This window comes from Zingiber officinale, chromosome 1A (genome assembly GCF_018446385.1).
Source record: "Zingiber officinale cultivar Zhangliang chromosome 1A, Zo_v1.1, whole genome shotgun sequence".
NCBI classification, from domain to species: Eukaryota; Viridiplantae; Streptophyta; class Magnoliopsida; order Zingiberales; family Zingiberaceae; genus Zingiber; species Zingiber officinale.
Window position 1 is genome coordinate 1952459 of NC_055987.1, and position 22583 is coordinate 1975041.

The following is a 22583-nucleotide window of genomic DNA, read 5'->3' on the forward strand; positions in this document are numbered from 1 at the left end:
AACATTTCATGGTCCTCTTCAGACTCTTCAGGCTCTTCTTCACCCATATAGTGAAGTAGTTCCTCACACAGTTCTGAATATGTGACGCGCCCTTCATGATGTCCCCATACATAGTCTGCTATTTGTTGGTGCGGGAAGCATCCGACGATCGAACCTTAGTTTTGATAATGGCAAAGGATTCAAAGTTAAGTTAGTGTGTGATCTAATACGTTTGAATAAGTGTTTTAGGAAAGTCCTAGCTGCGGTTAGGCAGGTGAAAAACCCTAAGGGGTGGTAACCCTAGGTGGAGGAAAACCCTAAGGGGTGGTAACCTTAGGTCCTAGGGGGTGGTAACCCTAGGTGGAGGAAAACCCTAAGGGGCGGTAACCTTAGGTCCTAGGGGGTGGTAACCCTAGGTGGAGAAAAATCCTAAGGGGCGGTAACCTTAGGTCCTAGGGGGTGGTAACCCTAGGCGGAAAGTCCAGTCGGTCTGGAGGACCGGACTGGCATCAGGTAATCTCTCCTGAGGGGAGTAGGTGAGGACGCGTTCCCCGTAGAGGGAACAGTAGGCGTCGGGTCGACCTAGGGTTTCCGATTGGAAATCCGAAGTCAGACTCGGACAGTTCGAAGACTGTCAGTTATTCCTTACTTTGTTTTATCAGATTCTAACACTGTCTTGCAGGGTATTTTGCTCGGACTAACCTTTGTTTGCAGGTGAGGAACCTGCTGGAAAAAGGTGGTCCGGGCGCCCGGAGGTCCGGGCGCCCGGGATCAAATTTTATCCCTGCCGCGACTTCGCCACGTGGAGCATCCTGGTTGGTTGGTCACGTCACACTCCAGGCGCCCGGAAAGGATCCAGGCGCCCTGAATGTCATATAAAAAGAGGGTTGAGGTGCAGCTTCAAAACAACAATCAATTGCTAAGCTGTCTTCTGTGAAGTACTGCCAACGAGACGATTTTGAAGTGCTACTACTCGACGTCGACAACCCAAAGCTCAGATTCTTCAATCTTGTGTTATCGGTATTAATTCTTTTATTACACTGATTGTAATTCAAATTGCAATATTTTCGGATATATAGTTGTTGCCCACCGAAAGCGGTCAAGGACCGTGGGCCTTCGAGTAGGAGTCGCCATAGGCTCCGAACGAAGTAAAACACCTGCGTCTCTGTGTGTTTTATTTTACTTTCCGCTGCGTTTCCATTCTGTGTTTTATAAAATTAAAAATAGCCACGAGCGCTATTCACCCCCCCTCTAGCGCGTTTCGATCCATCAATTGGTATCAGAGCGAGGTCATTTTGAATCGGTGCAACCACCATTCAAAATACTTTTGTCGTGGTATTTTTTTTGAGTCGATTAGAATTTAGCCTCATAGCTATATTCTAATTATTTTTCCCTCGAATCGGTTTTTCTCAGAATTGGTGCAATACCACCCGAGTTCGTGATTCATTTTTTTTTCTTCCGCACTACTAAGCCAGGACCAAGTCCTGGGACATTTTTTGTTGTTTTTTTTCGCTTTAGGTAAAACTGAAATGGCCCTTCAAGAAGGCTATAGTACTGCCCGCCCTCCGCTATTCACCGGAGACGACTTCAGGTACTGGAAAAGTCGGATGGAGGCATATCTCCAGACTCACTTTGAAGTCTGGATGATTGTCAAAACCGGATTCGAACTACCATCTGACAGCGCCGGCAAACCACTACCGTACGAGGACTAGGATGCATCTTCGATCAAGAAAGTGGAAGCTAATGCCAAGGCAACCTGCACCCTCCAGTGTGACCTATCAAAAGAAGAATTCAACCGCGTCGGCCCCTTCAACAGCGCCAAAGAATTGTGGGAGAAGCTAATTGAACTTCACGAAGGGACATACGACACCAAAGTAAGTAAAAGAGACTTAATTTTTAATAAATTATTTAACATCAAATTGCAGGAAGGTGAAACAGCCGCCCAACTCCATGCCCGGATTCAAGATCTACTCAATGGTCTTCATGCGATTGGACAAAAGGTAGACAACCGGGACATCATAAGGTATTCTCTAAACGCCCTTCAAGGAACACCTTGTGGGCATCCATGGTAGATGCCTACAAGGTCTCCAAGGACTTGTCTACCATTAAATTAGATGAACTGTTTGCAGAATTCGAACTTCACGAACAGACTAATGCACGCCCGACCGAGAAAGGATTGGCTTTGGTTGCAGGAACCGGGAGATCGCGTGAGTCAAAGGTCAAGCGAAGAACCGAACCTGAGTCAGAAGACGAACCAGACTCAGAAGACGACGATGAACTCACAATCGAAATAGTCAGCTTAGTAAAGAAGCTCTGCAAAAAGAAGGGCTTCAACAAAAAAGGATCTCAGAAAGGCCATTCAGTCTAAAGAAGTCCAACCAAGCTCGAAGGTCAAATTCGAAGTGACCTGCTACGGGTGCAATCAGAAGGGTCACATCAAGGCGAATTGCCCGAACCAGAAGGATCCAAAGAAACCCAAAATAAAGAAGGCATTGAAGGCAACATGGGACGAGTCTTCTTCCGAAGAATCCGACGACGAAGAACAAGAACAGACGAACTTTCTTGCCTTGACAGCCCGGGACTTCACCAACGGATCCGGAAGTGAGGACGAATCGGAAGCCAAGTCCGAGAGAAGCCACGGATCCGCATCCGTTTCCGAAGGGCCGAACCCCTCTGTAAGTAAAAGTCGGTTATATAGTTTAATTAATTATTTAATGCATAAAGTAGCTAAGTCTAAGATTCGAATTAAAGCGCTTCTAAAGGAGGTAACACTCCTTAAAGAAACGCCTAATAACGAATCCTTAACTGATCAAGTTCAGACTGGAACCTCAACTCAAGTTCAAAAACTTGAGGAAGAGAATTCCAATCTGAAAAGTCAAGTCAAGGATTTGAAAATAACTCTAGAGAGATTTTCCTTGGGATCCAAGAATCTTGACTTAATTCTTGGAACTTAAAGGGCAATCTACAATCGAACTGGACTAGGATATAAAAATAAGTATAAATCTTACCTATCCTTAATAAAACCAAATAGAAAAATGGTCCAAGCATGAGTTGCCAAGTCCAACCTGATCAATCAAGTTGGACTTGGATATTATTGGGTTCCTAAGGATCAAATACATTACCTCAATAAACTTTATCAAGGCTATGATCCAGGGGGAGCTAAAACAATAAAAATTCGAACTTAATCTAAAACTCAAATTTAAAAATTTGAAATTAATTATTAAAATTTCAAAATTCAAATTAGAAATTAATTATTAAAATTCAAATTCAAAATTAATTAATTATTAAAATTCAAAATTCAAAATTAATTCAAAATTCAAATTTGAAATTAATTCAAAATTCAAATTCAAAATTAATTATTAAAATTCAAAATTCAAATTTGAAATTAATTCAAAATTCAAATTCGAAATTAATTATTAAAACTCAAAATTCAAAATTCGAAATTAATTATTAAAATTCAAAATTCAAATTTGAAAACTCGAAATTAATCATTCAAAATTCAACATTCGAAATCAATTATTAAAATTCAATTTAAAAAATTCAAAATTAAAACTTAAAATTCAAAATTCAAACTCGAAATTAATTATTCAAATTAAAATTCAAATTCAAAATTCGTAATTAAAACTTAAAATGCAAAATAGAAGGAGGGTCCAGAATAGCTGGCAACTCCAAAATCTATTTACCCGACTGGGTAACCGAACTTAATCTATCCGAAATGGGTAAACAAGAGTAGATTACCCGACAGGGTAAGTAAGGATAGATTAAAAGGGTTAGATTTAACTTGAAACACAGTACTGGTGAAGTTTTTGGATGATAGTACGTTGGGGAAGCTTGGGCATCGCATGTCTAGGAAGATATGGATTCGACCTGGTGCATTTGTCCAAGTGGAACTAACCGAAGCTACCCTCAAATGGATCCTAACTAGTTAGACCAAGGTTTAGTATTAAGCTCAATGGGTAGGACTATTTGGGAAACCTCGAAGGCATGGTTACTTTAATGAGCTCCTTGTGACTCACCATAGCCCAGAAGTTTATCCAAAGAACGCTTACTTGTTGAACCCAAAGCTAAACCCGAATCTAACATAAAGTTAAACAAAACCCTATAAATTGAACTAATTCATCTCACAAAATAATAGGATCCCCTGATTGAAAAACATACATTGGGTGAGATGACTAAGCAAATTAAAATTTAAACATTCCTCCAAATTACTTAAACATCTTCAAATCAAATTAACTTAACCAATTTTAAAATTGAATTAATTTAAAATAATCCTCAATCAAACATGTTTAAAATCAAATTTACTTAAACATCTTTAAGTTAAAAAATAAAAAAAATAAAAAAAATAAAAAAACAAATTAAAAAAAAAACGAACAAACAAAGGTCAAAAACCAGGGGCGGGCGCCCCCGGTATTGAGACCCCGGGCTCCCGCAGTGAACCCGGGCGCCCCGCCCGCAGCGACCCCGGGCGCCCGGACTCCCTTATATATAGGGGGCAGCAGGCGCCCCCTACCCTTGCACCCAAGTCTTCCTCCTTAAAGTTTCTTAGCTTACTTGTGAAGACTTTCAAAATTAAAATTTTCCGCGGTTGATACAGAGTCGTGACTCAACCGAGGTCGTCAGTTCTAAAATTTATTACAATAGCTCCTCGGTAAAAATTTTATCCCCTCCTAAACTTTATTTCTTATAATGTTTGTTTATTTCTTAGTGTAATATTAATTTGAAATTTAGGAAGCGTTCCAAATCTGGTGCTGGGCCCTCTACACCTAGCATTGACCCTAGGTTTCCCACCGACGAACTTAGGATTAAGTTTATGTCAACAAATTACATGGCCATTAGAACCAAATGTGTAGATAGATCGTTTTTTCCTCTTGTATTCCAGTCTCCGAGGCTATAAACCACTATAGGTTGCGAAATCTAGTTGAGTGCACTAGCCCAGTAAACATAAGTTTATGTGCCGAATTTTACAACAACCTAGTGAAAGTAGACGACTACTCCTATACCACTAGGGCAGCTGGCACGGATATCACATTATCTCCCACTACCATTCGTGAGTTTCTAGGGTTACGAGAGTCACCCTGCACCTTTTTATGCTATCCTCCTAGGGAGCTACCTTTTGGAGATCCCTACTCACATATTACCCTCGATACGATCTATTCGTATTTCTTTGAGGACCAACGTGATCCCACTGAGACCCAGTTTAGGTCCCTTAACCTTAGAATTCAGGACTACGCCCTTTATAGGGTTCTAGTACTTTGTATTTTACCGCTGACCACTCAGGACATTGCGGTGATGCGTCCATTTCACTCCTTTCTTCTCTATGCCATGTATCAGAGGTTAGACATAGACATCAGCCTACACATATTTTCCACTATTATTTACGCATCTGGATACGTGACCAGCAGACGGGTACATATGCCTTACTGTCACATCCTGACAGCTTACATGTCCTCATTGCACATTGATGTCACCGAAGGTGACATCCGTCACATGACCGAGTTTGACATCATAGGAGCTAGGAACTTTTCCCTAGCAAATATCCATATAGACGATGAGGGTACCATGTCCTGGCGTAGGGGGGCACAACACCAGCAGGCGGAGGAGGCAGAGCATGATGAGTTCATGTTAGCACTATTTCCTGAGGAGGCTGCTCCTGCCCCACCACCACTTCGAGCACCACACCCAGCTCCTCGCACTCTAGCTGATCGAGTTTCCGGACTAGAGAGGGCTATGTCGAGTCTCCAGCACGAGAGCTCCGAGTTTCATCAGTCCATGCGACGAGAGGTCTCCGATCTTCGACGAGAGGTCCGACAGGAGGTCTCCGATTTACGACGAGGCGTACGGCAGGAGCTCTCCAACCTGCGCCGAGATCTACGAGAGGACGATCGGGCTCGTCACACTGAGCTCCTGACACTACTCCGGTCGTTGGGTTCTGGACCACCTCCCTCATCATCTCAGTAGCTCCGACTGTAGCTCTATTATGACTCTAGTACAGCATGTAGCAGCATGTAGCAGCATGTAGCAGCTCTATTATGACTCCTTTATCTATGTCGACTTTTTACTTCAGACTTGATTGATTATATCCTAATCTAATAGTTTAGTCTTCTTATCACATCTTTTAATGTTTTTGTTTTTTCTAGGCAAAACTTAGTTTTTCAAAATCCCTACTTTACTAGACTTTCAAAAGTTAGATTTAGCCTAGGATTTCCCCCTAGAAATCATGTTCCCCCAGGACTCAGCCAGAGCATCTCACAAACACCTAGGTTTACCTTGATTGTGTTTGTAAAATATAGAACGGTGTGAGATGCATAGGGTACAGCCTGGACTCGAGAATGCTTATTTCTGTGCATCAATATGAGTCTGGGCGTTAAATACGTGATTAAAAGTAATCGAATCAAGTCTTCCAGCCTTAGTCAAATCTAACTGGATCTATTGACTTGACTTGACTAACCAAGTGAACACTGTTGCCCTCTAGGCAATCAGCAAGTAGCTAAACGGTTAGACAGTTGGTAAAGGAAATAATAAGTTTAAGCATGTCTGTACTTAAAAGATTTGATACCTGATCAAAACAAATCTTAACTCATGCTTGGACTTTAGGGCTCTGATACCTTACTAAAACAAACGGCAAGCTATTTAAAAAATAAGGTCATCGCTTCTCCTTTGCCTTAAGTATTCTTGAAATACATTTAAAAAACATGCCTTAAGCAGCTTTCTCAAAAACTTTCTCCAAATTTAAAACTTTCAAGTATTCTCTACTTTAAAACTTTAAAATTTTTTTTTAAAGTACTATTCTCTTTAAAACTTTTAAAAACTTTTAAGTTAAAGCAATATTATTTAAAACTTTGAAATTTTTAAGTTTTTTTTCCTTGGAAATTTTCTTTAAACATCTGAATATTTTTCAAGTTGAAAATCTTGTTTGAAAATTTCTAAAGTTGAAAATTTTGTTTGAAAATTTTTGAAGTTAAAAATCTTGTTTGAAAAATTCTGAAGTTGAAAATCTTGTTTGAAAATTTCTAAAATACGCTATTCTTTTCTAAAGTTGAAAGTTATGCTTTGAAATTTTTTTCAAAAACTAGCTCATTTTTGATATATGGCAAAGGAGGAGAGTAGAGAAATTCAATTCAAAGAAAGAGTAGAGAAATTCAAAGAAAATATTTTAAAAGGGAGCTTGTATTAAGGGGGAGCGATGTTTATCTTGCTATCACGCTTATCCTGTTTCTTGTGCTTATACATATCTTTTACTTAACATTGAATTTCGGTTGCCATTATCAAAAAGGGGGAGATTGTTGGTGCGGGAAGCATCCGACGATCGAACCTTAGTTTTGATAATGGCAAAGGATTCAAAGTTAAGTTAGTGTGTGATCTAATACGTTTGAATAAGTGTTTCAGGAAAGTCCTAGCTGCGGTTAGGCAGGTGAAAAACCCTAAGGGGTGGTAACCTTAGGTCCTAGGGGGTGGTAACCCTAGGTGGAGGAAAACCCTAAGGGGCGGTAACCTTAGGTCCTAGGGGGTGGTAACCCTAGGTGGAGGAAAACCCTAAGGGGCGGTAACCTTAGGTCCTAGGGGGTGGTAACCCTAGGTGGAGAAAAACCCTAAGGGGCGGTAACCTTAGGTCCTAGGGGGTGGTAACCCTAGGTGGAGAAAAACCCTAAGGGGCGGTAACCTTAGGTCCTAGGGGGTGGTAACCCTAGGCGGAAAGTCCAGTCGGTCTGGAGGACCGGACTGGCATCAGGTAATCTCTCCTGAGGGGAGTAGGTGAGGACGCGTTCCCCGTAGAGGGAACAGTAGGCGTCGGGTCGACCTAGGGTTTCCGGTTGGAAATCCGAAGTCAGACTCGGACAGTCCGAAGACTGTCAGTTATTCCTTACTTTGTTTTATCAGATTCTAACACTGTCTTGCAGGGTATTTTTCTCGGACTAACCTTTGTTTGCAGGTGAGGAACCTGCTAGAAAAAGGTGGTCCGGGCGCCCGGAACAGGTCCGGGCGCCCGGAACAGGTCCGGGCGCCCGGGATCAAATTTTATCCCTGCCGCGACTTCGCCACGTGGAGCATCCTGGTTAGTTGGCCACGTCACACTCCAGGCGCCCTGAATGTCATATAAAAAGAGGGTTGAGGTGCAGCTTCAAAACAACAATCAATTGCTAAGCTGTCTTCTGTGAAGTGCTGCCAACGAGACGATTTTGAAGTGCTACTACTCGACATCGACAACCCAAAGCTCAGATTCTTCAATCTTGTGTTGTCGGTATTAATTCTTTTATTACACTGATTGTAATTCAAATTGTAATATTTTCGGATATATAGTTGTTGCCCACCGAAAGCGGTCAAGGACCGTGGGCCTTCGAGTAGGAGTCGCCATAGGCTCCGAACGAAGTAAAACACCTGCGTCTCTGTGTGTTTTATTTTACTTTTCGCTGCGTTTCCATTCTGTGTTTTATAAAATTAAAAATAGCCACGAGCGCTATTCACCCCCCCTCTAGCGCGTTTCGATCCATCACTATTACCCTATGATACTCTGACAATGAATGCATCAATGCCAAGATCCTATAACTGTCCAGGACTGGAAACTCTTCTTGCTCAAGTTTCCAGAATAGTCTATCAAGCCTTCTAACATATCCGTCAACTCCATAAGCAGACTTATACTCTATCTCCTGAATCTCATCCCGGAGCTGATTTCGCCGCACTTCGCGATGAGTCAATGTGGTAATCGTCCGTGCCATCTGAAAAAATGAATTTAAATAAGTCAATACAAAACTGACTAACCAGTACAAAACCAATTTAATTCAAGTTATACAGATATAGAACCATCATTACATCAAGAAAAATAAATCTTCTTGATTTTCAGGAGTTTAAGTCAACTGACAGATTGGACCGGTTGATCAGGAATCCAGATCTTAGGCTTAGTCTATTGTCCTTATTAGAACTAATCTAATTAGACAGGGATTTCTGACCTATGTTCTGTTATTGTTTAAGCTCATTTGAGTCAATCTCAGACTCATTGATCAAACTTAGGTCCGTTTGATCCATCCATTGGATTAAGTCTGACCCATTAGAACAAATCTAATCTTTTTGATCAAATCTGACTCAATAGAACTAATCTGGTCATATTTGATCAGTCCAACTTATGTAATCAAAACAACCCCAATTAATTCAATAATAAACCAAACTGGTTAAAACTAACAAATAATTTGAACCAGATCTAGGTATTATTGAATCAATCTGTTCTGCTTAAATCAACGAATAATTTAAGTCAGACCTGAGTTTGATTGGACAAGTTGGTCTCGTTCAATTTTCAACTAATTGAATCCTAAATTAATTAAATATATATATATTTATTAATTAATAATACATTTCCTTATGTGTTTAATTAATTAATAAATAAATTTAATTAAATTTTAAACCACTGTTCATGCAGGTTGAAAAAACAAAGCACCGAATAGGTTTTTTTTCTCTTCACTGTGCTTCATCAAAATACTATTCATCACATTTTTAATCGATTAAGATATCATTCAATCGATTTAAAATACTGTTCATCCCGTGTTTTTGTTTCTTTGAATCGATTCATCAATCGACTAAAACTAATTCAATCGATTGATGAATCGATTAAGACTCACTGTTCATCTTCTTCTCGCGACAAACGCGAGCTTTTTCGCTACAAATGCGAGCTATCCCATGGCCGACTTTCACCGGTATTTAAACGTAGTCGCCGGAACTCCTCTGCAGCGACTCTATGCCACCGAGGACTGTACGACTCCCATGTAGCCGGGTGGAAATCGCGATTCGGGATGCGATTCTAGCAGTGATCGCTGAAATCGCAATGTCGCGATTTCTCCATGATTTTTTTTTTAAAATGGCTCTGATACCATTGATGCCTATTTGACAGCATGGATCAAACATAGGAAAAAGTTGTAACCACTCACAGTGATCTCCTGAAGAAATCGAAGAAAAACCGCCGGACATCGCTGCTGTCGAAGCATGATCACGGGTAACTGGAAAGTGTTTCAAGGTTCACAAGCTAAATCCCTTGCATCTCAGATGTTCTCCTTTGCTCAACGCACACTGATCACCGTCGTCTCTCACTTTCCTTATGCTCTTTTTTTTTCTCATGGCTTGGGCGCACCATTTATAAGAAGATTGAGGAAGACAAAGGGGAAAGGACGGTCCCTTCGTCTCCTTGGCGTTTGTAGCAAAGAGACATTTGCAGCAATGAGAGAAATGAAGGGGAAACGGTGCCCCTTCATCTCCTCAACATCCAACAACTAGTCAGTGACAGCCTTCTGGCGATGCCGTCTAGTGGCTCTTGGGAGGCAAAAGTGCAAGAGGGAGAGGGGGAGAAAGAAAACCTAATCAAATTAGGTTGTGTATTCTCTCTTAATTCCTCTTGTTCCATGCAGGGGTACTTATATACCTCTTCACAATAACTTGGGGAGCAAGTCACCTTCCAGATGCAAAATCCAATAGCAATCTGATTCACTATAATTAAGCTTGGTTTAAAACTAAACCATCTTAGTTTATAAGTAAACCAATTTTGATTCATAACTAAATCAGACCTATTTGGTTTATTACTAAACCAAAATGAATATAACTTTATCTTCAAGAACATGGCCCACCATCGCTTCTGGTGTGACAAATATCTTGCATATTTGCCCTTTGTCTGGTCCTACCAAACTTAGTTTCTCTAGAATCCAATTTTCAAACTTATTTTAAGTCTTTCAGATATACTAGTAATGTGTGTGACTCAATAGGTTTCCAATTTATGCTGGTCATTCATAATTAATCATTAATTATAAATCAATTATGAGTGACACTATAAAGTACCTCATCATATACTGGCTCGCTAGTTGACTCGATCTTGTCTTCGTCATAAATTGGATCATTAGTCACCTTAATCTCGTCTCCAATTTGAAATCAAGATTCCTCTTCAATTATAGCATCTTCCACAATTTGCAATGAGTCAAGCTCATCAACTTCTTTTGGGTCAAATTCCTCCTTAATGTTTGGGTCTTTTTCATCTTGGTATTCTTCTGGATCAAAAATCATCTTCGAATCCATTTAGGTCATCTCAGGAATCGAAGCTATCATCCTCCATAGCGAAATCTAATCATCCTTGGAACGAAGTTTGAGTGTAATCAAAGAAAAGAAAGTGACCTTTCAACTTTATCTTCTCCCAATCCTTAATATTGGTCTTGCCTTGTCAGTCTCATGAGCGTCGCATATGCTCCTACCATGCTGATGCTAGACTTCTGAACTTGAAGGCAATCAATTTTACTTCTCCTAATCGGGAACTTTCTCATAATAAAAAATTCTCTCTACTTCGTTGATCCAATCAACAAAATCCTCTATCGATAATGTACCAGAAAATATGGGCAGATTAATCTGAAAACCTAGGCTTCTATAAGGCTCCTTCCTACCACGGTGATCCTCATGATCTTCACGAATTCACACTATTTCCGCTAGACTTTGGAATAAATCTATGGCTTGCCTCTATAAATTCTCAATCTCGTCCTAAGTGATACGACCACTGTGCGAGGTTTCCTCAACTAGAACCTGCATTGCGCAACCACGATCATAACTATGATGACCTTCCATTAGATTTGACGCTCGATTTCATCAATTAGACACTACCAGCTCTGATACCAATTAACGCTAGGCAGGATAGTGATTATTCTGAAAGTTGACAAAAAGGAGAGTTTGAGGAGAAGGCAAGAAGAGATAACAATTATCCTCTAATTTTTTATGAAAAAAATAAATATTATTTAATAATCGAGGATTAATTCTTAAACAACTAAACACATGTTTATATAGACTCTAGACCCTAAGATATAAAGATAGGAAAGATCATAATTCCTATCTTGTAAAGAAAAGAAAAAAAATTCTAAAAGAAAACAAATTTATTAATAGACTCACAATCCTAAAAATTCTAAACAGGCTCAAAATATAAAAAAGATAAAAATATAAAATTACCAAAAATATATAAAATTCTAAAAATTATCAAAACATAAAAATTATCAATAATAATAATAATAATTGTTGGATCCTCCTACATCACCTAATAATTATAGTTTATTCAGTTTATAGCACATGATTAAGAAAGTGATTGATTAAAATGAATGCATTCTATCTAAAAAGGAAGATTACAATAGATTTACATCTTTGTTATTTATTCAGAGGTCGATCAATTACATATGTTGTTGAGTACATAAAATATGATTGTGAATAACTATATTGAGTGGAGATATTGAACATGCTCTTAACATAATAGTCATAATGAGGGATTAGAGATGTTTTTATTGTTGTAAATGATTTAATCTGAAATAAATGTAAGATATTGATGTCTCCAATTTATTTTGTTGAACGACTATTTAAAGTGTGACAACTTTCTTAGCTTTGATTGATCAGTATGTTTGTTGTCGCATGATCTTGTCCAGAGGCTAAGTCAAATGGGGGTCTGGTGACGAAGGCGAGAATGTTGACGGAGAGAGGACGGGGCTTCAGGACCCGAAAATGTGTCACGGGCTTTAGATCTTCGAGCGGAGTAGGGGAAGATGTTTGAAAATGGTACCCACAAACCTACGCACACCACATAGAGATCCCACTGGAGCGTTAGGGTGAGAACTAGGGAAGGGATCCCTAACGCAGATTCTCCGATGCTCGAGTCAGAAGAAAGAACCGTGCGAAAAGTGCAGGAAAAAGTAGAATTGTAATAGATGTTCGTGTGCACGCGTACTTGGCCAACAAAGAGGACCCTCTTTTTTATACCGCCTCTCATAACCTCTGCAATAATGAGATATCAGAGAATGTCTATTGTCAGGGTCTGTCAGGTGATGGAGGATATACGACGGACTTCCATTGGGTAGAGGAAGGTTCCATGGCATGCATGTGGCAAAGTATTAGAATATTCCCTAACGAATAGCCGTTATTTTCAGACAGATAGTAGCGATTATCTGACAGTGTTGTTCCTTGGCGAGGGTCAGACTGGCGCTTGGGCTAGCCGAGAATAGACTAGACTAGAAGTCATGTGCATGAGAATTAAGGGACTGAGCCCTGAGGGTCCGACTGATGCTTGGGCCGGCCGAGCATAGATTGGGATCGGAGTCATGTCCATGAGAAGTGAGGGACTGAGCCCTCGGGTCCGTCGATACTTGGGCCAACTGGGAGTAGACTGGGAGTCATGTTCATAAGAAGTGAAAGACTAAGTCATAGGGGTCCGATCGGTGCTTGGTTCGACAGGGAGCAAACTGGGAGGAGTCATGCCCATGCGAAGTTAGGGACTGAACTTTAGGGTCTGACTGACACTTAGGCCGGCCGAGAGTAGACTAGGAGTCATGCCCATAAGAAGTGAGGCTAGACCCTGTTCAAGGGACAACAGTCCGTTAGGTCACGTACTTCTTGATCTTGACCGTCACCTCCTCTTACCTCTTGACCATCATATTCTCTTGACTATTGATCCCACTCTATCCCTCCCTGAGTCATCCACTATATGTCACATTATCACACGAATTATTTTTCGTTATGTATAAATTGGATTTTATTCGGTCTTTGTTATTTAATTTGGACGAATAAAAGATCTTGGTAGTAGCTAGGACACGTTGCCAGGTAGCAGGACACATTGCCATGTAGTGGTTGCCTGGTAGTGGGCACACGTTGCCTTCCCATATATCATTTATATATGAGCATCCAAGTACCAAAGCATAGATATACAAGAAGAATGGGGCTTTGAGTTTTTTGATGCTTTTGTACAAGAAGAATGTCTAATCAGATAGGGATTTAGCTCGTGAATCAAAGGTGGTTCATTGTAATCCTCCTTATGACGGTAGGTCCAAACAATCAGAAACATCATCTTTCTAAAGGCACCGTATAAATGTTTCTATTTAATCAAAGCAATATATATGGCATGCATATTAATCTAACATAGATATCATTCCATTAATTATCCTATACATAGATCGCTTGTATAGGATCGCCATATTGCACATGCCGCTGCCGGAGGAGGAGGAGCGAGCTCATAACTCAAAAGTCATGCATTAATTAATTTAGTACAAAAATTAAAAGAGTCTCCTCTTTAATTATTTTCGTAAAAGCAGCTCTCTTTTTTTTTAAAAAAAAAAAAAAGACTTGAAATAAGTTGACGGTCATATAAAATTCTTATTTAAATTAGGTTAAAATTATTACATATATTTTTTATCCACTTTACTTAAAGTTAATGGTCACAAAACAAAAATAAAAAAAGTTGAAGTTTAATTGATAATTTTTTAGCTGGCAGTAGCTAATGCCATCCCCCGACAAGAAGCAAAGCGGCAACTGAAGAGATCAGACCACCGTGGATTAATTTAATTTATTCTCTGTGCATGCATGGCTTTACGCTTTAATTAACGTGCTCGATCCTCGATGGCGACCATGGCTTGGCTTGTGTGTATAAATCTATCAATTGTAGAAGTGAAACATATCAACATAATATATATGATATCGTACCATTAGTTAAATTTCCTATGCATATATATACCGCCATGGGCGTACCATCGCCGTTGCCGCTGCTGTCGCCGATGGACACGACGCCATCGATGGAGATAAATGAGCTGGAAAAGATGGAGGTGGATCGACCTCATAACTACGATGAGCACAGGTACGAAAAGGTGGCGCGGCTCATTAATAAAGAATTAAAGAAACAACGTCTTATGATGATCTTGCGAGAGAGGTGGTTGGTGAAGCGTGTCGCGGCACGGCGCCGTTGAACCTGATGATGGACTCGGTGCTCCACGAAGTGATCGCCAAGAGGAAGACCGGCCTGGCCTTCGCCATCGTCGCCCTTCCAGATGCATCGAACCACAGAATTCTCCGCCACCAGAACTACTACGACGACACGCCGCTGCACATTGCGGCCGAGATCGGTGACAGCAAAGTTGCGAAGGCCTTGTTAGAGAGGGACGGAAGCCTCGCGCACAAGAAGAACAAGTATGTGCATGTGTTAGTGATTGTTATTCACTTAATTAGTTGGCTGGTTAATTCGGTGATGATTGATAGGAAGGGGGAGACGCCGCTGCACAAGGCGGTGCAGTTCGGCCACCTGGACGTGTTCAAGATCATCATCGATGCGGGAGGCGACGAAATGGCCTCCGTTCGCACCGGCGACGGCTCCACTATCTTGCACTACGCCATCATGCACGACCAGACAGGTAGTATATATCCTTTCAATTCACAACGCTAGCTAGCTAGCTTTAATTTGTTTGTAAGATTAAGTTAGACTACAAGTACTGCTAGCTCCTTAATTTATCTGCTTAATTAATTGACGAAATGATATTAAAATAATGGCCAAGTCATCCAGAGGAAGCTTTGGCCATCGCAAAGAAATTTCCAGACTTGATACTGTCACGAAACGCCGGCGGGGCCTCCCCGTTACAAATAATGGCGGCCTTTTACAAAAAATCATCCAAACCTCATCAAACTTTGATTTCTCACCTTTACGCCAGCTGTATCGAGGAAGGAGGAGTAAAATCAGATGAAGAAAGTGGCAACAGAGACGTACGTATGAATTACTAATTTTACTCCATTAAATTTGTATATAAATATATTATGTATATTTGATAAAGGACAAACGCTAATTATCATATGTATAATTAAGTTTGAAAATTAAGGATAAATACTTAATTTCCAGGGACAAAGCAGAGGAAATTGGTGGTCGCGCTTGCCAGGTAATTATCATATGCACATGCACCTTGTGTATTTAATTGTTTAATTAATTATGCTACTGATTAAATTTATTGAGCTAGGGTGGGGAAAATGTTGGATCGTCCAAGTGATTAACAATCTACGTGAGTTTCGTTTCCGAGAAATTAAATTTAAACCATTTTTTAATGAATAATTAATAATGTAATTTATTAGTTGCTGAATATATATAATATGATATTTCAGGAAGAAGAAAGGTGAAAGAGAGAGAGGAGACGTCAAAGCACGAGGAGCTCCTGAAACAGTTAGTCCGGAACGAAGACTTCGGATTCTACCTCAAGGGATTCATACCTCAAACATCAAACTACCATTCCGCCGGAGATAGAGGAAGCCTTATGAGGAACGTCTCGAGCATTGATACCGCTGATCATCTGTACGAGGTGATGCGGGAGCTCGTGAAGAGTGCAAGCAGGCCGTCGGACGACGAGGTGTCGGAAGCGAGCGATAGGAGGATATGGGAGGAGTCTCCGCTGATCACCGGCGTCAAGTTCGGCCTCGACGACTTCGTGATCAAAATCCTCCAATTGAGCCCACGGTCGGCCACCTACGTCGGTTACGACGGCATGAACGTGCTCCAGGCCGCCGTCAAGTATCACCGGAGGCACGTCGTGCTGGCCATCAAAGAGGACAAGCGGCTGCCGACGTGGTTGTTCACCGATCTGGAGTCTGACACCATGAACACCCTTCTCCATATCGCAGCTTCCGGCAATAACCTCAAGAAGGAAATAATGGTCGACCCCCTGCGCCTGCACGATGAACTCGAATGGTTTGAGGTAGGTAGCAATTAGATCATATAAACTAGTAATTAAAATCTTCAAATCTAGCTAATTCATCATCAGATCGACTTCAAAAATACTGGGCGAAATATATAATTTATGAATCAACGCCAAAATAATGTTAAAGAGCTGTGGCGGCGGCCGGCCGGCCGGCCGGCGATGTTTTTACAGATGCTGGAAAAGATCGTTCCTAAAGAGCTGTTGAACTACCGAAACAAAGGACAGAAGACTGCCCAGGAGGTGTTCGACGAGAAACACAAGGAGATGCTGAAGGACTGCAGGACGGAGCTGGTGGACATTGGCCGGACCTGCGCCCCGCTGGTGGCGGCGGCGGTGTTCACCTCCAGTTTCTACATCCCCGGCGAGAACAACCGGGAGAACAACCGACTGGCCTTCAAGATCTTCTCCCGCGTGTACGTCGTGGGCTTCTCCTGCGCCACCACCGCGCTGGTCCTGTACCTGCTGCTGATGGTGATGCCGTACACGCAGCGGGACTTCCGGCGGGTGGTGCCGTTGAACTATCTGATGGCGAGCATCTTGCTGACCATGTCCCTGTCCACCTTCAGCATCGCCTTCGCCTGCAACATGTACATGCAAATCTACGGCAATAATAGGAAGTCCTACGCTGACTTGGCGACGCTGATGCTCGAGCTCCTCGTCGTTCCCTTCATCTACGGCTTTGCGCACTTATTCTGTGGAGGCAGTGGAGCCTTTTGGAGAGCTTGTTTATTCCTTAAACGTCTCGCCAGGTAATTAATTAATTAATTAATTCTATGTTCTATCTCGTTAAATAAATATATATGAACTTGATCATATATAATTGATGATTTAATTTGTGTGTCAAAAACTTCTTGATTTTGTTCCTGGCATGCAATTCATGACAAGATCATTAATTGCTTTGGCTGTCTTCGTGTGTGTGGATTTGATTGCCAATGGTGGATTGTAATCATTTGAAGTTAATTTCTCCGACTCATAAAATTATTGAGTTGCAAGTTAAAATTGTCATCATATACTTCTTATATTGATACTGATCCCGTCCGGAAGCTGAGTCGGATGGAGGCAGGTCTTGCTGTACTGGAAGTTGACGGAAAGTCGTTGCCGCGTCCGATCTCCCTGGCACACCCCGGAAAGGCTCGCACGGACGGATGACGAAGGACGATGACTAGGATGATGACGTTGGGACTCTGCGCACACTGAGACGATCCCACCAGTCGTTAGAGACCAGAAACCAGGGAAAAAGTCCCCGGGTCAGACCCTCCGACGCTCAAGTCAGGTACTTTTTCCCCAGAATACACAGAAGAAAGGACGAAAAGTAAAGACTAGTGAAAAATAATGAGTGAGCGTACCTGCATAAGGGACAAGGCATCCCTTTTTATACTGCAACGGAAGTTTCTAGGTCTGACGGGTGTCAGGGAATGTCGGCTGTCAGGCTTTGTCTGGTGGTGATTGACACGTGGCTCTTCTTAATAGGCTGGCGGCAAAACCGAAGGAGTATTGAACCCCGACTGTTAGCATATTCTCTGACATTCTCTGACAAGTTGTTACTATTCCTTGGCTTGTTTGTCCTGTAGTATCTGGATGACGAGTATGTATTCTGAGATATGTACCCCGACCTGCTTCTATATATCTGTTATCCTCGGCTGGTATGTCCCGACCCGCACGCTAGGTCTGCATCCTGACCTGCCGACCTGTAAACCCGGTATGTATCCCGACCTGCTCATATCCCCACTACAACAAAAATATTAAAAGACAACGGTTAAAAACCGTTGTCGTAGACCCTTTAAAACCGTTGTAATTGGCAGTGTTGTTAAAAGTGGGGGGCTACGACAACGGTTGTAAACCGTTGTCTTTGAATGAAAAGACAACGGTTTTGCAACGATTTTAAACCGTTGTCTTTGAATGAAAAGACAACGGTTTAAAACCGTTGTTATTTAGAGCATTTTTACTGCAGTTATAATCGGTTTTGGGGCTACGACAACGGTTTTTAACCGTTGTCTTTGAGTGTGATAGACAACAATAACAATTTTAAACTGTTGTCTTTTGAATTATTATCTTTTAATACCAATATATCATATTTCAATTTAAATATATAATAAAGAATCATAATCAAGAAAGAATATTCCCCACATCAATATCATTCAAAATGTTACTTATACAAGAATTACAATCACAAAAGAAAAAACATGTCTCATATTCAAATAAAATTTATCCCAATACAAATAAACAAATAAACTCCATTTGCAACTAATGAACAATAGCCAAAAGACTAGAAACTTGTGATGGTGGTTTATGTCATGTAGGATTGCACTTAATTATTGTCAACTCAAATCCCATCACAATCTTCAACTTGTAAGATTTCATTGGAATCCTCTTTCCAGCTTGCTGATTCTTTCATGCCAACTTTTTCCAATATTATTGATCATTAGTTCCATAATAAATCTAGTCTTCTCCATACCAGCTCCATCAAAAAGTCCAATCTTTCTACCCCTTTGATAAGGCACTAGGAGATCAACAACGTATTGATATTAAAAGAAATACACTATTATATGTATGAAAAAACTTGCTCTGAAAAAATAATAAACACACATATGTTTTTTCAACAGTTACCTGAATAAGTACATCATACAAAAGGTATTAGTTGTGAGATGAGTTATTTGAATGCTTGCATGGCTGCACAAGTAGAAGTCAAATTCAGTAGGATGGCCTATCTTAGAATCAACAACAGTACCTGGAATTTCAAGGATGGAAAGCTTCATTGAGAAAACAAGGTTTAAAAAAATATACAAAATAGAATTATCTTGGAAATGACGCATCCATCTATCAACTAAACTGACTAGGTAATATGTTTCCACTCTTATCAACAAATTAGTGGTCACCGTGATTGTTAGCAAACAGTATAGTGTGATGACGTTTTTGGACCACTACAAAAGTCATTGGAGGCTGATAGTTTGGTTCTAGAGAGGCACAAGCATGAAATACAAATGGAATGTTGAGTACAAAAATACTGAAACAAGAATCGTAGTATAAATTCTTAGAAAATTTACTTTTCTGATCGCATCTAGTTCATATAGTAGAACTTGATAGAATTGACCCTCACTCACTCCATCCTTGAATGTACAACTTGCTATATTAATCTAAACAATCAAGTTTTTTTTTAAGTTTTCCAAAGATTCATACCTACAGAATATAATCCGTTGAGGCTTTTATCTAGTAGCCTTTTTGAAGGAAAAAAGTAGCTCCCTGGATATTGCATGGCAGATGTTCTACTTAGGCAGGTAAATTGGAAAAGAAAACCAACATTCTATTTAAAACTGATTTTAGATTGTATTTCATACTTTATCATGCCACCAGTAAGAGTTCCTTGCTGAGAATCTTGCCAGACTTTAAACATATCTTGAATTAATTCTTGACGAGCCTAAGCACAGACCAATTCAGCATATTTTGTCACCTCGAGCCAGTCTTAAGACGTAACAACCTGACAAACCAAATATAATCAAGATAGTAAGGATGCATCAAGGCAACTATACATCGATAAGTTGTTGTACCACCCAAAACAAGCAGTATAATTGTTAAACTGCTATTATATGGATATTAAAGATATTTAAAAAGTCATCAATTTGCTAAATCTCATCAGAGTCAACCATACACAAGCATAAATTTAAAGTAAATTGAATCTAATGACATTTTTAATTTATTGGCTAAATACCAATTGACATCAAGCTTCATTATACCAGGACCCTTATCTTTTGGCAAGATTGTTATAGAAAATATACAATATATCTCTGAGGTCCAAAAAATGGTTGGCAAAGAAAAATATAACCTAACCCAACATGAACAGGAAAATTATATCAACCATAATACAAAAAAAAATTAATTCACACTTCTGCATGAATTGTATGTGACAACAATGAAGACAGACCTGACTTTGGAGCAAAGAAACTTCTTCTTCGTCCATGATGGTTTTCCATTTTTCAACAAGCAGATTTCAACCTTGCATTGCAAAATTGTGGCAGAAAGATTCCAAAATAACCAAGAAGCATAGCAGAAAGAAGATATTACAAAGTTTTCAGAAAAGTCCAGATTACAAACCTCTTGATCACCCAAAAGATCATATATTGTTGGTTCAACAGACTTCCCAAGGTATATGATCTAAACAAAGGCAGTAAAAGTAATGCATCAAAATCTTTGATCAAACAACACTATATTATCTTCTGGAAGCTTACTGAATCATGATCACATTCAAGAAAAATGTCATGGACATTTATGAAGTCCGTAGAGCTTGGTCTATTGTAGAAAGTTGCCTTCCGAGACACACTGGTAACTGCGACTGCTTCTTTGTCCACAAACCCGACATCAGGATGGCATGTGAGGCCTGCTATATGAATACATCGGGTAGGGATTATGTCACAGAGGACGGAACTGCTTCAGCCTTGGAACGTTGGTTCGTTTGGCGGCAACCTGAAACAAAGCATTCATCTTGTTGTTAGAAAAACCAACGTTCCTGTTAATAAGAATTTAAAAGTGTGCTGGTAAGAAAAATACTTGAGATTAAATAGACAAACCTTGATTGGACGACCATGAAGCTCAGACTCATGCAACCAAAAGGCTTCTTGGACTGCCTCAACTTCCAAGAATTCGACATAAGCAAAACCCTTTGGCTGACCATTTCTGTCAGTGAGAATGGTGACTCTGTTAACAGTACCAAATGACTAAAAATGCTGTTGAACCTCTTCAGGGGTGCAAGCATAATCAACCTTCAGTTTAATAGAAATATCAACATGAATATCACTTCCCAACTCAAGATATTGCTACTAAATCACTTGCTGTTAGAGGTTTTAGAAGAATTCTATATGTATAAAACATAACAATCATTGACAAATAGTTACAGTGTAACTGTTGATGTTAAGAATAAGAAACCAAAATTCTCTAATAGAAGACAACAACCCTATCCAATTCGGAACAAGTATCAAACAAAAAAGATAGCCTTAGCATAGACTATATATTACAAAATTCTAATAAGGTGCAAGTCGAGAATCCTCAGTAACTTGGGCATATATATATATATTTCAAATAATTCTTTGTTTTAAATAATCTTTTTCCTTTTTTTTTCTTTGGTAATTTTTTCAAGTACAAGCTAACGGTAACTGAAGTTCAATGTTACTCTGTACAATCTTATAGGACATAACTTTTGTATGGATCTACTATAAAGACGAATTGAAGATGTCTGGTACAAGGATAATAATACCAAATTTTAATCATTGAACCACTTAAATTCAGCCAAACCATAACAATGTTACTACAAATTATCAAACTTCTAATGAGCACAAACACAGTTTTGAGAACTTGAACATTATAGTAGGCACTCTTTGCATGTACCACATTCAAGTAATACGGCACCAAAAAAGAAAAAGAGGGAAGGTAAATCAAAGCATTAATATGCCAAATAATATCATAATCTAACATCCACAACAACATCATTACAGTTTGAAGTAGTGTATCTAAATAAAGGTCCCTAAGACAACATTTGTGGATATAGGAAAAATATTCAATAACCTGAAAAATAAACATTGTGAATTTAACTAATTTGATTAGTCCATAGAATTATGGATAAATAAGGCTCAAGGGTCCACTAAGAAACAATCCAAGATATAGAAGACAACAATATCAAATTATATGCAAATATCATGTGATGCCCACAGTAAACCAGTAGCAACAATTAGACAACAGAGAACTAGAAAAACTCACATTGCCAACAAATATCGAGCAGGAATCAACCTCTTCTTTGCTTGATTGATTTGTTGCAAGTCCACTAGGCTCTATATAATGCAGAAGACAATTGGTCCAAGACTTTTCAAAAAAAAAAAAAAAACAGAAATAAAATCTTAGACCTAGAAAGAAAAACTGGACTACATCATTTAACCAACCAAAAAAATCAAAATGCAATATAAATACTTCCTTACTGCCATGCTATACTAGAAATATACAATGTTAAGATATATCAGGAAGAAAGTGAATCACGAGTACGAGCACTAGTATAAAGAGGTTTAACACATGGAACTAGTATAACCATAATTTAGATTTAAAATATATAATTTAGATTAATTCATATAA

General features: G+C 39.7%; 1 protein-coding gene and 1 long non-coding RNA gene across 3 annotated transcripts; one reads left to right on the forward strand and one right to left on the reverse strand.

The window, feature by feature from the left end:
• Window positions 1-14649: 14649 nt before the first annotated feature.
• Window positions 14650-17225, forward strand: LOC122039052. Its single transcript, XM_042599066.1, has 7 exons — window positions 14650-14925; window positions 14995-15146; window positions 15296-15492; window positions 15626-15662; window positions 15741-15782; window positions 15883-16469; window positions 16644-17225. Exons 1-7 carry the CDS (start codon window positions 14711-14713, stop codon window positions 17223-17225), a joined length of 1812 nt encoding a protein of 603 aa, XP_042455000.1. The 5' UTR covers window positions 14650-14710.
• A 1474-nt stretch (window positions 17226-18699) lies between these two features.
• On the reverse strand, window positions 18700-22524 carry LOC121998735. Of its 2 annotated transcripts, none has more exons than XR_006116562.1 (7): window positions 22218-22524; window positions 21035-21226; window positions 20696-20930; window positions 20392-20621; window positions 19808-19947; window positions 19080-19142; window positions 18700-18972 (listed from the first exon to the last, which is right to left on the reverse strand). It is a non-coding gene; the product is annotated as an uncharacterized LOC121998735 (long non-coding RNA). The 2 variants fall into 2 exon arrangements; XR_006116560.1 differs by having other exon boundaries at window positions 19080-19200.
• Window positions 22525-22583: the final 59 nt, after the last annotated feature.

Bases quoted from the DNA above. Each gene is read 5' to 3' on its own strand.
- LOC122039052 (XM_042599066.1), top strand. From the start codon at position 14,711: ATGATGGACTCGGTGCTCCACGAAGTGATCGCCAAGAGGAAGACCGGC. The intron at 14,926-14,994 runs GTATGTGCATGT...GATGATTGATAG, and splicing joins CTCGCGCACAAGAAGAACAA to GAAGGGGGAGACGCCGCTGC. The intron at 15,663-15,740 runs GTAATTATCATA...TTATTGAGCTAG, and splicing joins TTGGTGGTCGCGCTTGCCAG to GGTGGGGAAAATGTTGGATC.